The 16,311-nt window shown below is 38.9% G+C and overlaps 1 protein-coding gene across 1 annotated transcript in view; it reads left to right on the top strand.

Annotated features, from left to right (window-relative positions):
• Positions 1-9,646, top strand: part of NBN (nibrin) — a 41,481-nt gene extending 31,835 nt beyond the window's left edge. The window contains exons 14-16 of the mRNA XM_081323009.1: positions 960-1,073; positions 4,825-4,874; positions 8,390-9,646. Coding sequence (XP_081179135.1) covers positions 960-1,073; positions 4,825-4,874; positions 8,390-8,417 — 192 coding nt within the window. The 3' untranslated portion in view covers positions 8,418-9,646. The remainder of the gene's footprint in view (positions 1-959; positions 1,074-4,824; positions 4,875-8,389) is intronic.
• The last annotated feature ends 6,665 nt before the right edge of the window (positions 9,647-16,311 follow it).

Raw genomic sequence — 16,311 nt, 5'->3', positions numbered from 1 at the left:
CGGCCCCTAGAGTCGGAAACGACTAGCACACATGTGCGGGGGAACCTTTACCTTTTTTAAAGTTAAAACAGCACTGAAAAAATGGATTTATGATGATTTTTCACACTTATGACCATTGCAGCATCCCCATGGTCATGTGATCTAAATTCAGATGCTTGGCAACAGGTTTGTATTTATGACAGTTGCAGTGTCCCAGAGTCACTATTTAACTTTTGCGACCTTCTGACAAGCAAAGTCAACGGGGAAGCCAGATTCACTTAACAACCATGATACTAACTTAGCAGCTACAGTGATTCACTTAACAACTGTGTCAGGTAAGGTTGTAAAATGGGACAAAATTCACTTAACAATCATCTTGCTTAGCAACAGAAATTTGGGGCTCAATTGTGCCTGTAAGTCAAGGACTACCTATACTATCTGTCACAGTTGGAACTTCTTTTTCTGATGCAGGAAGTGTTTGTGATATGTGGGAATCCTGGCTTAGAAAACTTTTCTGACTCAGAACCTGGATGATTTAATGTAACAAAAAAAAGAGTCTTACTGGAGAGTATTAAGCTATCTTGTCTATCAGCTGAAGCTGAAATACAAGTGAGTCATTCGGCAAGACAGTGATCCCAAAATGGCAAGCTGGTCTACAAGTGTTTTCAAAAGTTCAGTCCAGGCCTAAGTCTCGTAGAAATTTGTGGTAGAGCCAAGAGTTGAGCAATTCATACTAGAAAGCCGTGAAATATTATTGCTTGAAACAATTCAGCGTGGAATAATGGTCCCAAATTCCTACATGAGGTCTGATGGGGTGATTACTTTTTCATCCTGGCATATGTTGTATTGAATTATTTTATTTATGAACTGAATGAAGCAAAGACCAAAGTTGCATTTATTTTCTTCTGCTTTTGCAACTATTGCCACTAATTAATATTTCTGTTCACAGTGATGTGTTTGTTTGGTTTTTTTGGGGACAGATAGTTTATCCTGGGGCAGGGAGGCTTCCAAATATTATTGGAGGATCAGATCTGATAGCTCATCATGCTAGAAGAAACCCTGACATGGAAGATTGGTTGAGACAAGAAATGGAGGTAAGCAATACAAACATTTGTTCTATAAGCACAAACATTTTTAATAGCTAAAAACAAATATTATTAATAATTTATGCTGCTTGTCTCTCAAATGATTGTGGGAAGGTCAAAACAGTCAAAGGAATTACAATAAAATCAATAAAGATAAAAGATAAAGATAAAAGATACAAGCATAATACCGTATTATTTTTGTACAATATTTTACAATATAATAATATTCTATTTTCAACTTTATCATATTTACCATTTCTTTTGTTGTTATACAATCTGAGTTTGCTTTTTTCTGCATTTATCTTTAGTTTTATCAATTTTAAAATTACCCTCTAAACAATTACTTTAATATTGTGAACATTCTGTTGCAAATTTTGACTTGATTTTACATCTGTGTTTATCTTTTCCTTTATGTTTAAGAAATTAGTAGTTTCTTTATCTAATTTTCAGCAAGCCATATTTTGTTGAATGCAGCTTACTTAAATGCAGAGATGACAGGCTATACATTTTGTGCTTCTTGTTTCCACATTTTTTTAAAAAGGGGTATCTTAAAGTTCACTATTATAAAGACAAAGCGTACTTAGTTTTTACTTTTAATACCCTGAGCTGTGGTGGCACAGTGGTTAGAATGCAGTGTTAAAAGAAAAGTTTTCATCAGGATCCAGTCCAAGCCAGGAATAAACAAAATGGAGACTGCTTTAGAAAGAAGGTTGTCGTTTATTGAAGAGCAGAACACAAGACTTGAGGGTCTGGAGCAGTACATGTTGCTGGGAGTGGTGGGGTTTTTCTACCTTCTTGGGCTTTTGAGGTTGTTTCCTGTTCCTGTGGCATGAACTTTGACCTGAGGTTCAGTGTGCCTTTCTGGTATTCTAATGGTGGGTTAATCGTATTATGTCCTAAAGGTCATACCCTGCTTCTCTGTGGCTGTGGTTGTGGCTGATGACTGTGTCCTGTGTTGGATTTTTTTGGGTGAGGTGTTGTTGATTCTAGGGATCTTTTGTCTTTCTAATCCCATCAGCTCCAAGCTTCCTGGCTCCAGCCTTTCTGAAAGGATTGTCACACCTGCATTTCTACAAACCTGTTTTCTGCTGAGTTTCTGGCTGGGGGGAGGGAGAGGTTTCTGCCTTTCTTTAAGATCATCTCCGTTATTCCTTTGGAGAAATATATTCTGCCTTTTTAATATTCCCCAAAATATTTCTTTTTCTGGGGGGGGAGGGGCTGACTTCCCACAGCAGGATTGCCATAAGTCAAAGTGCTACTGCTACTGCTATTGCTATTATAATTGCAGTCAATGTAATAATTGTGCTTTTACTTCCCAACTACATTTCATATTGAATTAAAAGAGATAATATTTGCCTATGTGTATGTAACATAAATGCATATAAGAAACTTAGACTTTCACTCCCGCTACTTTTTTGATGTCTTCATTGTGATACCAAAGTGGCAAAAGATAAACATAGATACAAATTCTGGAAGCAGAATTTTAGTATGCTTTGTAACACTTAATTGTTAAGGCAGTTAATGACCATTTTAAGTTGTGGTTGTTCAACCTTTTGGCTTGCCTGTACTGTACTAAATGAAGGGGAATAGTCTTGTAAAGTATATAATATAGTTAATATATATAAGTCACATAATAATGATAAAAGTTTACAATCTTCATTACGAAGCTTCACTACTTGATGTCCAGGGCTGCGGATTGGATAAGCATTCTCTACATATAGTGAACCTGATAGCATAAAAAGCTTTTCAATCAGTCAATATTTAATATTTAATACCTAATATAAACATGACTGACATTGTTAGTGCTTAAAATATTTTGCAAAAATGGTTGTTCAGGTTTGTAAAAATATATGACTTTATAGCATCTAAAGCATGTAGCATAGAATATTTTTTTCTTATCTTGATTTTTTTTTACCCTGTCTATGCGCCCACAACTAGACTAAGTTGAAAGAGTTTATAAACCCTAAGCTCCGTGATTCAGTGGGGACATAAAACAAGACTCTAATTTAGGATCACTTTTTAAAGTTATTGATAATTTTGTTGAACAAAAATTTTAGGAATATGTCTTGTGGTTCAATGAAGGCTTGGACATAGTATATAGCTCTATGTATTATATGTATGTATGTATGTATGTATTTTGTAAGCCAAGAAAAATAGTAAGTGAATGCCTATAGTAAAATACTGTAGTGTTTTAAATAAATCAGGAATCGCAGATAACATGTGCTCAGAGGTTAGACTAATTCTTGAGAGTGCCTGATCTAGGCACGCTCAATGCTGTTTGATACAATGTTCTCTGAGAAGATAGCACACCTCAACTATATAGAGCAGGCATGTCAAAATCGCAACGTCACGTGATGTCGTGCGACGTATCACGACTTTTTCCCCATTGCCGGCAATGGGGAGGGCGCGGTTTTGTCGTGATGCATCTGGCCTGCGGGCCGGCAGTTTGACCATGAATACGATTGATGTTTATGAGCATGATTCTTAGAAATATACTTGCTGTGATTAAGAGTCCTTAGGAACCCATTTTATTTATTTTGTTTATTAAATTTATATGGTATCCATGCTACCCAAAGCAACTCTGGGCAGCTTGGAATGCAATAAAAACAAGTATAAACATAAGAACTATTAAAATTACAAGAACTAAATAACATTCTTTTTTTTAAAAAACCGTAGAATTTAGTTTTTTTATTACCATAGTTTCCGGCGTATAAGACAACTTTTTAACCCATGAAAATCTTCACAAAAGTCAGGGGTCGTCTTATACGCCGGGTGCTGAAACTTTCGGGACAGGGCTGGCTGGAAAACCTGGAGAGGATCTTCCATTTAGTCTGCGCAGGGAAAGCGGGACCAATTGGAGTAGAAGCTGCAGTCTGTGATTTTTACAGGCTGGGGTCTGGGCGTCTTTCCTTCTAAAGTTGAAGAGCAGCTGTAGGCAGGTGGGGAATGCAAGAGCAACTTGAAAGGCAGGTGGGGAATGCCGTAGCCAGAGCAGCTGCTTAGCTCTAAGGACACATTTGACTCAGGAACTGGGCAGGCTGGCTGGAAAAACTGCAGCGGATCTCCAAGGTCCCTTCCAAATTATTATTATTATTATTATTATTATTATTATTATTATTATTATTATTATTATTATTATTAAAGTTTAATCCACTTGCACTGTTTTATGTTTACATGTTTGATGACAAACAGCCTTATGTTTATAAGTGACAGTTTTCCTACTAAGTACTTGCATGTCATAAGCATTTGAATTAAAATTACCATATTAAAATCAAATCTGATGTTTTTTAATTTTTATTTGGTGTGCATTGGAAGAGGGGTAGTCTTATACGGCGAGTATAGCCCAAACCCTATAATTTAATAGGAAATGTAGGGGGTCGTCTTATACGCCCAGTCGTCTTATACGCCGGAAAATACGGTAAATCCTTATCCTTTCTAAATGTAGCAGAACATTGAGTGCAATTATTAGAATATTTCATGTACACAACATACAAGGATGGCAGTGGGAATAGAAAAAGAGTTATTGTGAAAAATCAGAGGGAGCTGATATGCTCCTTCCCTGCACTCCATCCCCTCCCCATTCACTGGAATCCTCAGGAAAGCCTTGAATTTGCCCACGTTTGCGGTAGGAAGGAAAGATTGTGAACAGAAATAGCATTGTGGTTGTACAATATAGGATATTATTTATGAATGACTCTATTTAAAATTGTTATTAAAAAGTCCTTGTTACTCATTCTTAAAGAACCATTTTTTCCCCTAGGAGCAGAATTGCCAAACAAGAGAGGAGTCACTTGCAGATGATCTGTTCCGGTAAGGACCTTATTTTTAATACTGAAGTCAGTGGCACTTTTCTTCTTAGCAGTTTAGTGAAATGGCACATGACTGCTGTTTTTCTGTTCTGACCAACAAATAATGATCAGCATTATATAAATAAGTTTGCATATGTAAACAGATGCATAAAGTAGATCACAACTTACTACTTGATAACATAGAAAATGTGGGTTAGACAGCATCACCACCAGATGGATTTGTAGCTGGCTGACCGGCCATACTCAGTGTGTAGTCATCAATGGAACTGCATCTACATGAAGGGAAGTCAGTAGTGGGGTGCCCCAGGGCTCTGTTCTGGGCCCAGTGCTCTTCATATCTTCATCAATGATTTGGATGAGGGGATAGATGGGGAATTGATCAAATTTGCAGACAACACCAAGCTGGCAGGAATAGCCAACACTCCAGGAGACAGGCTTAAGATACAGAATGATCTTGACAGACTTGAACACTGGGCGCTATCTAACAAAATGAAATTCAGTGGTGAAAAAAGTAAGGTTCTACATTTAGGCAAGAAAAACCAAATGTACAGGTATAGTATAGGTGGTACCTTGCTCAGTAGTAGTAACTGTGAGAGGGATCTCGGAGTCCTAGTGGACAATCACTTAAATATGGGCCAGCAGTGTGCTGCAGCTGCCAAAAAAGCCAACACAGTGCTAGGCTGCATTAATAGAGGGATAGAATCAAGATCATGTGAAGTGTTAATACCACTTTACAATGCCTTGGTAAGGCCACACTTGGAATACTGCATCCAGTTTTGATCACCACGATGTAAAAAAGATATTGAGACTCTAGAAAACATACAGAGAAGAGCAACAAAGATGATTAGGGGCCTGGAGACTAAAACCTAGAAGGAATGGTTGCTGGAATTGGGTATGTCTAGTTCACAGGTCGGCAACCTGCGGCTCCGGAGCCGCATGCGGCTCTTTGAGCCGTCTCTTGCGGCTCCCAGCCGCCCGGTGCGCGCGCACCTCTTCCAACGGGCAGTGGTGCGCGCGCACCTCTCCAAATGGAGAGTGGCACCGCCCGTTTGGAGAGGTGCACGCGCACCTCCCCGAATGGGCGGAGGTGCGCGCGCACCTCCCCAAACCTTTGGAGAGGTGCGCGCGTACCTCCGCGCGAATGGGCAGCGGTGCCGCTCTTTCAGGAAGCCCGCCGCGGCCCGTCTGTGAAGCTGCCGAAAGCGGCAGCTTAGCAGACGGGCCGCGGCAGCTTCCGCAAAGAGCGGCGCCCCTGCCCATTCCGAGAGGTGCGCGCGCACCTCTCCGAACGACCGGAGGTGCGCGCGTACCTCCGCGCGAATGGGCAGCGTTTCCGCTCTTTCAGGAAGCCCGCCGCGGCCCGTCTGTGAAGCTGCCGAAAGCGGCAGCTTAGCAGACAGGCCGCGGCAGCTTCCGCAAAGAGCGGCGCCCCTGCCCATTCCGAGAGGTGCGCGCGCACCTCTCCGAACGACCGGAGGTGCGCGCGCACCTCCCCAAACCTTTGGGGAGGTGCGCGCGTACCTCCCCAAAGGTTTGGGGAGGTGCGCGCGCACCTCCGGTCGTTCGGAGAGGTGCGCGTGCACCTCTCGGAATGGGCAGGGGCGCCGCTCTTTGCGGAAGCTGCCGCGGCCCGTCTGCTAAGCTGCCGCTTTCGGCAGCTTCACAGACAGGCCGCGGCGGGCTTCCTGAAAGAGCGGCACCGCTGCCCATTCGCGCGGAGGTACGCGCGCACCTCCGGTCGTTCGGAGAGGTGCGCGCGCACCTCTCGGAATGGGCAGGGGCGCCGCTCTTTGAGGAAGCTGCCACGGCCCGTCTGCAAAGCTGCCGAAAGCGGCAGCTTTGCAGACGGGCCGTCGCCATCGGGCAACCGGGAACCGGTTCCATCTCATTTTTAAAAAAATGGCAGCCGCGTGCGTCCGCGCATGCGCAAAAAACCTTTTTGCGCATGCGCGTGCATGGACACACGCACGCGGCTCCCTCTTTTTTTAATTTGTGATGGAACCGGTTCCCAGTGGCTCTTTTTCTTTTTTAGGTTGCCGACCCCTGGTCTAGTTTAATGAAGAGAAGGACGAGGGGGGACTTGATAGCAGTGTTCCAATATCTCGGGTTGCCACAAAGAACAGGGAATCAAGCTATTCTCCAAAGCATCTGAAGGCAAGACAAGAAGCAATGGATGGAAACTAACCAAAGAGAAAAGCAACTTAGAACTAAGGAGAAATTTCCTGACAGTTAGAACTATTAATCAGTGGAACGACTGGCCTCCAGAAGCTGTGAACGCTCCAACACTGGAAGTCTTTAAGAAGAGATTGGACAGCCATTTGTCTAAAATGGTATAGGGTTTCCTGCCTGAGCAGGGGGTTGGACTAGGTGACTTCCAAGGTCCCTTCCAACTTTGATGATGATGATGATGATGATGAATATGTAAATAAATACATGACATGTGTAGCTGTTTCTTCAAACCAAAGGTGTTTGCTCGTGTATGTTTTTAGAAGGAAACTCTTGGTTTTTCCCCCCTACTGATTATCCCTTAATTTTTGCTACCCATTTTGTTCTCCATTAAGTGAATTGGGGCTTTAAACCTATATCACTATTCAAATATCAGACGGGGGGATGCATGTGGTAAAGATAATTTCCTGTATGTCAGTTAACTGGCTAGCTAAATGGGATTCCACACTATTCCAGAGTATTAAAGCAGTCACTATAAATAGTTTTTTGTTCTGTTTGAAATTGTACATGTTCCTGGACAATGGGTGGAGACCTGTACTTTGGAAAGATAATTTTAAATTATGTTAAGTATGATGTTGAAATTATGAAGGATATAATATATGAAAATTGGAATCTCATATGTTAGATTCAGTGGAGAGGAAGACTGTGGTTTAATGTTACGTGTTTACATTAGCATCAGAATAGTTCAGTATTAATGCACCTGTAGGAGAAGGAATGGCATAACCTGGATCTAGGAATCAGCCTAGAGTTCCTACATAGCCATAAGTGAACTAAATCCAACCCTCCTTGAGTGCTGTTGACCCTTATCTAATTCTAAGCAGTTAGAGCAGGTTAGTCTCAAGCATTAGTTGAGAAAATTCTTGTGCATAGACTATAGCAATAAATCAGGTTAATTGAATTTCATGTGTGGACCTGGTCATTCTGGTTTTTTGCACTCAACAGCACCCAACCTAGAAATATTGATAAAATTCCAACGCTTGTTTACCACCATTGTATTCAGACTTCTTTTTAATGATCTCAGGGTTTCCTCCTGGCTTCCTATAGTAACCTGGCGACAACTTTGTAAGATTAGTTAGACCATACATTTATGGCAGGACTGAAGTCACCCAGGCTAATGTAGGAATTTTAATAAGTAACTTCTTCTACTGTAGTCAGGTTTCCTAATTGCTACCTCACTTTATCCCATTTAATATTTTGTAAGATTTCTTGTTACTTTATTTCTTCATAATTGTCTGATTTTTAGTCAGTTTAAGGTTCTATTTATTAAACATATTTTTTCTTAATTTACAGGTATGATCCACGAATAAAAAGAAGATAATTGTACCTCTAATTGCTTGCTAGGAATAAACTGCAGTATCAGAGAGTTACTTTATAATCAACCACATCTGCTGAAAATGAAAGAATGTTTTTGTTTATAAGAAACAGAACTTGACACGTCCCAATTAGTGATGGATCCAAAACTAGCTAATTTTCTTGTAGGTTTTGAAATATTAACCCAAAGGAAAATATTAAACATCTCAATCTGAGTGGAAGACGAATTTAAGCTTCCTGCATTTGCATAATCTTTCAAGCCTCCCCCAGCCTTGTTACTATTTAGTGAAATTCTCCACCTACATTTGTGCTGCATGTCGGGTCCAATCGAGAGGAATTCCTAGAAAACCCATTGAATGGCATCGGAAACCTTGTTTTCAGTTTTTCCATTAAATACACATTTGTAGCTTGCGGTGAAAACTAGTGGATGAGGGGAAGGCCTTTTCCTCCTGGCACATTGCTGTACTTGGAGTAGCTAGAAGGTATAGTGAAAGAAGCACAGGAAGAGGCAGATGATTCTGAACATATTGCCATGTATCTATAGGACTGTGGGAGCAAGATTTGTGCTGATATTAGAGATTTCATCAAAACAATATTGGAAGCAGTCTTGAAAATGCCAAGCTTTTAATAGCATTCCAACATAGGAAAGTTTTGGTTTTGGATTTTGCTGACCAAGGAGTTTGCCCATTGATACTGAGGTTAATAAGTTTTATGCCTTTCGAATTCCATTTCAAGCCACATTTTAAGAACTTTCTATGAAAGCCTTTGTTTTTATAAAAAGAAATGGAGACACCACATTTTAAAGTGTTTGTTTAATTTATGCATTGCAACTATTTCTATTTATAAAAGATGGCCCTTTTAAAAAGTCACGCTTTATTGGTCTGTAAGTCAGATATTACAGACTAGTCCTTGTAATATTTAACTCCCTTAACTAGTTCTAAGAAAAAGATCCTGATCAGGGAATTTGAAGTAGGATGTGCTAAATTCTTTTCACACTGGATTTCTGTGGTGTTTCTGCCTGCTCAAATATGCTATAAAAAGGTGCTTTTTCATATATTTTAAATTTTGGAGTCTTCAGTGTCAATTTGAATCACTCCAATATGCATTTGCACTACATATTATGCTGGATAAATGAATATTCTGTTGGTTTAGCTGAGTTATTTTCAACTGGAGAATCATACCATGAGCAGCCATTTGTGTAATCTAACCAATAAATGATTTCTGTGAGGAAATGTACCTTTTCACAAAAGTGTCCTGTTTATATTGTTCTCTAACCTGAAGAAGGAAAAGAAATCATTTTCAAATGTTGATGACTTTGCCTTAACATATATTATCTTCTAAATACCGGTAATGAGTAAATTGCTAAAGCAAAAATTGAGAAAGCCTCCATTGCTTTCAGTGCAACAGTTGTTTGATTTGCAGAAAATTTAGCAACATGATAAAGGGTAGAACATCTAATGATTATAAGTTATTTTAAAGTAGCATCAGCCTGAAGAAGTGTACTAATGAGCTAGCAGTACAAAATATTAATTTCCTGTGCGGATATGAAGACTTTTCCCAAGCTGGTAGTTGTAATTCAATTGATTTGCCAAGCATTTCTCTCTTTCGCGCCCCTAACCATTTGAGATCATCGTTCTCATTTATCCATAACATTTCTCCAATCTGTACAGGAACTCAACATTATTTAACGTTTTGAGAATATGAATATCTAAAAGGCTATGTATAGAAACTAGAGAGTCTTGAAACTGCTGGATACATATTATGTCTTATTTGTTGAGAATCACATTTTTCCCCATTTCCCCCCAAGTTCTTCATTATTCCTTTAAAATAGCTGTGAAAAAGTGTTATTTTGTCCTGATACCCTGCTCTTGAGTCTGATAATAAACATCAATTAAAGGAAACCCCAGGGACGCGGTGGCTCAGTGGGTTAGGATGCTGAGTTTGTCAATCAGAAGGTCAGCAGTTTGGCGGGTTGAATCCTGAGTGCCGCGTAACAGTGAGCGCCTGTTACTCGTCCCAGCTTCTACCAACCTAGCAGTTCGAAAGCACGTAAAAACGCAAGTAGAAAAATAGGGACCACTACGGTGGGAAGGTAACAGCGTTCCGTGCGCCTTCGGCATCTAGTCATGCCGGCCACATGACCACGGAGATGTCCTCGGACAAACGCTGGCTTTGAAATGGAGATGAGCACCAGCTCCTAGAGTCAGAAACGACTAGCACGCATGTGCGGGGAAAGCTTTACCTTTACTAAAAGAAACCCCAATGCAAAAAAGTAAGGGCCGAACCAGCTGTATTGCAAATAGACAGTTTGGAAATCACTCAAAAGAGAAGACAAGCCCCAAATTGCTGTTTTCTTAAGGAATTGATGGAGTTGACCCCATTTGGACTTTCTGCTAGCTACAACTTGCGGAAATACAGATAGGTTGACTCTTCTGAGAGAGGCTTGGTCCATTGAATCAGTTTTCTAGCAGAGTTAATAGCCCTCTTTTGCTACAAAAGATGCCATAGATTGCTGAATATCAAGTATTCTTTTCTAATGATTTTCTTTTCAGACATGATCTTTTTTACAGCTATTTTTAATTTATTCTGAACAATTATAATTTATCCTGAGTAAATACTAGTGAAATTTTAATGATAATTTTTTAGGAACTCAAGTGCTTTTGAAGTGGAGAGGATCTTTATTCCATCAACTACCAGTTGAGAATACTATTACTTCATTGTACTATATATAAATAACTTCCAGGTTTTTTGCATATATACCACAGCAATTGAACTGTGTGATTAATAATGTAAAATTTCTCAGATCAAAGTTATAAGTAAACAAGAAAATGCAAAGTTATCATTTTCTAGTGAAAAGCAAAGTATTTAAAATCTATTTTTGGTTGATTTTATTGGAATTATTCATGCAACACATGGAGCTATGATTTATGATTTCTTGGTTAGTTTCATGCAGCACAGTATGCTACAAACAAAATTGTCTTAATGTGTTGTGAGATTGTTATATCCTCCTTTTAGCAAAAATTAAAAGGTAAGTCAAATCCATACAACTGCTAGCGTGTGTATCCTTTCAAAATATTTCTATATCTTCTACAGTGCTCACTGGCTTATGCTTTCACTTTCTCACCTTAATTACTGAAATAACTTCAGGCTGCTTATATGTTAGGATTGCTTCTTTCGTTGTCCAGGCAGAAAGGGTAGCACAGATCAGAGGCGAGATTGAATTGGGTGTCCTCTGGGAAGGTTTCTGGAGAGTGCCTGTTCTCCTTCCCAAACAGGAAAGCTGTTTCCTTGCTTAAATTTAAAGTAACCATGGCCAGTTTCAAATAGAACGTACTTAAAAGTTTTGAAGAAAGAATACTATCAAAGCTGATACATGGCTGAACTCAATGATCAACGTGGCATCAGTCTTTAAATTTATATTGAAATGGGACCATATCTACAGGATTTTTGTGGCAAATGCTTTTAGCAAAGATTGAAATGTTGAGTGAACAAACATCATAGTTCTTTCCTCAACAGGGAGTCTAGAATTATTCCTGAAGATTTCTTCCTCTTAGACATATTCAAAAATGCTGTGTAGCATCTAAAGATGCTTCTAAACAGTTCTGGCCAATGTCGCGTGATGTGTCGCGACGTATCGTGACTTTTTTCCTTTGCCAGCAATGGGGTGGGTGCAGTTTTGCTATGATGCCTGGCCCATGGGCCAGCAGTTTGACAGCCCTGCTCTGTTCATTTCTCTCTATAAGTTGGTAGATTCTTAAATCAATCTCTCTCCAGGCATGTATTCTTCCAAGACACTGAGCCTCTTTCTCATCAGGGCACCCATATACAGGCTCTTTTTATTTAAACTTTTGGGAGGAGAAGGAAAGGTGAGCTTCCATTCTGCAGAAATCATTTAGGTTCTTGACAGTTCTGAGCCCAACAGGAAGAAGAGCATGTTTTGACATGACTACATAACTAGGGTCGTGGTGGCTCAGTGGGTTAGGACACTGAGCTTGTCAATCAGAAGGTCAGCAGATTGGCGGGTCGAATCCTGAGTGCCGTGTAACAGAGTGAGCGCCTGTTACTCGTCCCAGCTTCTGCCAACCTAGCAGTTCGAAAGCACGTAAAAATGCAAGTAGAAAAATAGGGACCACTCCGGTGGGAAGGTAACAGCGTTCCGTGCGCTTTTGGCATCTAGTCATGCCGGCCACATGACCACGGAGATGTCCTCAGACAAACGCTGGCTCTTTGGCTTTGAAACGGAGATGAGCACTGGTCCCTAGAGTCAGAAACGACTAGCATGCATGTGCAGGGGAACCTTTACCTTTACCTTACATAACTTACATAGTAAACTTTCTTACTTTCTAAAACTCTAGAAACCTTGAATATTGTTCTTATTCCAAAATATATGCAGGACTTGGGCAAAATGTAGGTTAGATTTAATGACGTTTCTTGTCTTTCCAGATACTTGTAGTACAGTCTCTAAAACTTTATCTTCATCAGAGGAATTGTACCTACCAATAAAAGAGTGGAGTTATTCCACTTTGTTATAACTCAAGTAAACTGAACACTGTAGTGTTCAAAAACACCATTTACATCAGGCTTTTAATTAGATTATTTTAAGAAATTATGTTGAAAGGAATATATGGGTAACATAATTGGTGCTAGAGGAAAGTAGCTAATCTTTCTTTCCACTGTTCTCAGGTCTATGCAGTTTAATAATGTCATTTTCTCCTTCAGGTATAATTGAGACTCTAGAGACACATGTAACTTTTATTATTGCAATTTAAATTAATGTATCAGGCTGGCCTCTAAGGAATTAACAGCAATTAGACTAAAGAACATTACTTTGCAATGCCATATCTTTCCAAAAATACTCTAGCAATTAATGACTTTTTAAAGAAAAAATAATAATTTTCATTTCTGTCAAATCGCTGTATAAATTCTTGGCCCAGGTTTCAGTAAGTAAAAAACAAATCTAGTTTCAGTATTTCTTCAAATTTTTTAAATTTATATTGAAAAATCATTAATAGCTTAGTGAACTTCAGTTATGTAATTTTATAGGGAAATAGTTTAAAATATGAACAGTTTAGTTAATATTCAAGACTGAAAACTTCAATTATAGAAAGTTAATGAAGCTCATATGAGTTAACTGTTTGTGTTGCAAAACAATTGAACATAATAATTAGATGTTCTCCCTCTCCCATAAAAGTTCATTCTCTTTATAACTTCATAAAGTCCTATTCTGCCTGAACATAAATGCACATTGGGCATGCCAGCCACAATGTACTCACAACATTACTCACAAATGATGGTTCATCCATCATGGTAAGCTTAGCTATCCAAACCCTGCCTGACAGAGTATTGTGTTTGCACTTTGATTAGCCCAGGAGAGAGTATAAATGTGAGAGGCCTCCAACAATCTAAAACCACAACTTTGTTTTTGGGTTTCTGCTAAGCAGGCAAAATATATTTCTATATTCACATCAGATTCAGCTTGATTAACGAAGGAAGCCATGGGTGGCTTTTCAGCTACAAACATTATCAGGTAAGCTGCTATATGCATTTTTTCTTCAAGTATGTACAACTTTACATGGCAGTCATATAATATTGTGGGGCATTTTGCAGATTCTTGCCAATGTAATCTGCTAGTAATTTATTCTCTTCCTCTTCCAGGTCTGCCTGGATTGCAGGTATTCCCATCTTGAGCCTTTACAAGGTGTTTGTTCTTCTATTGGGAGCAGTAAGGATTGATCTCAAAAATTTTGTTGGTACTGCTTCCAGTGCATCCTTCGTTGCATAAATTGCTGTTTGTGCACCATGGTTTGGCCTCAAAAAAATGTTTTAATGCTGCAGGCTTCAACTGTCCACCACATCTGCAAGAGTGGACCTAAGCACTAACTGCACTATGTGATTCTCATGCAGGTTCCAGGTGCCTTTAGCCCTAAGATATTCAAATGAAGTAATTTGCTTTGCTCTTCAGAATAGTTGGATGGCTTTCCTAGCAAAGACCAGAATTTTAGATTTGTCAAAATTCAGAACCAGGCAATTTTTGACTGCAGTACCAAACAAAATATTGCTGTTATTGCTCTTTTCATCACTATGAGTTTATCATCAATATGTTTGTTTATGTTTATTGGACTTATATACCGCCCTTCTCCCGTAGGACTCAGGGTGGTTCACAAGGAATTTAAAATAACAATACAAATTACAAAAGTTAAGAACAATTAAAATAATTAAATTTAGTCCTTGAATAAATAAAACGCCTATTAAACTCCAATTAAAACCCAATTAAAATAAAATTAAAATTAAAATTCTCAGTCCTGGCCGGAAAGCTCAAAGAGCCAGGTATTCAGGTCCCGGCGGAATGAACGATAAATTAGTATAGGGATTTTTATACCAGGTTTAGGTGCATGGAAACCTGTCTTATGAAGAAAGTCCACCACTGAGCTGAGGTGCAAATTGAAAAGAGAGGGGGCAAAGAATACATCTTGCCACACTTCTTTCTGAACACCTATTGTGTCAGAGAAGGACCCTTGGAGATTGCACCTGGTTCTTAAGGTGGTGATGGAATACAATTTCTGTATCAGAAAGAGGAGACACTTGTCAATACTGTAGTTGTGGTTCCTAATTTTTCCCCAAAGGTCATTCCTAGAAAATGACTCAAAGGCATTTCTATGAAGATTCTCAATCATTCAGATCATGATAGTCCTGAAGAAGCTTCTTGGATGAGAAGTGAAATGTCTTCAAGTAGTCAAAAGCTTTTCTAAAAAAGTAAGCCCGCGAAGAAGGAGGAGTGTGCAAGATAGTGGAGCACCAAAATGCAATCCAGATAAGGAGGGCTTGGAGGAGTATGATAAGCCATTGCCTGAAAGTCCCGTTCTTTTTAATTGTACTGACTTCTCTAATTTTAATAGACATTTTTTCATCTTCCTGAAAGAACCTGAAGAGCAGACATTGTCATTATAGGGCTTTCTATACAATTCCTAATTTCTTTAGGATATGACCAACCCAAACAACTGCTCGCTCAAAGAATAAGGGATGTGAAGTTTCAGACTAAGTTAATAGGATGCTCCAACATTGCAGATGTTGGGTTGGATTAATAAGGGCATTTGGGAACCAGTAAGCTATTTCCAAAAGGATTGCATTTTTCTAAGCTATCACCAAAGACATTTTACCAAGGCAGATATTCCCGAACCCCATTAACTGAGCAAACTTATCCGTGATCATGGGATGACAGGGGATCAAAATAATTTCACATGCATTATTACATTATAAATTCTACAGGGAAATCAGATCTGCTTATATTCTGTTCCTGGTACATAAATTTCCAGGAAGGCCAGATGATTTCTATGTGAACTATCTTTTAGAAGATTCAAAACCTTTTATCACTTGTTCGGTAGCTAAATTGCAGTTTAATACATCTAGCTATTTGGTTTTAGGTTTTATATATTTATATTTACTTCATAAATTCTAATATCTTAGATTTACACTTGCACAGGCAATCAACATACCATTTTAGTAACATACAGTATGTTATATATTTATCTGTTTTATCTTTGTTATCCTAGTATTTTATATTTATTTTTTTAAGTTCTATTTTTAAAAAATTTGGCTGGTCATTTACCAAATAATCCGCATTGCTTTCTTTGATTTGCTAGTATGTATGATTGTAGAAGAGGGTTTATTTATCTTTCAGATTTATATAACTGTTCCTCTCATGAATGTGACTGGGTAGTGTACAACAAAACCAAACAACTGAATCAAGTCTTAAATAATAATTAAAGAAATTAAACCAATAAAAAATAATTACACCTAAATATAAATGCTCCAAAATCTCACACACAATACAGCCATTTCGCAGCTTCTGTTTCCATGGGATCCCTAAGCCTATTATAACACCTAATGTAATGTAGTGTATG

The sequence above is a fragment of the Vipera berus genome (assembly GCF_964194415.1).
Source record: "Vipera berus genome assembly, chromosome: 3".
In the NCBI taxonomy this organism is placed as follows: Eukaryota; Metazoa; Chordata; class Lepidosauria; order Squamata; family Viperidae; genus Vipera; species Vipera berus.
This window is presented reverse-complemented; position numbering and strand designations above follow the sequence as displayed.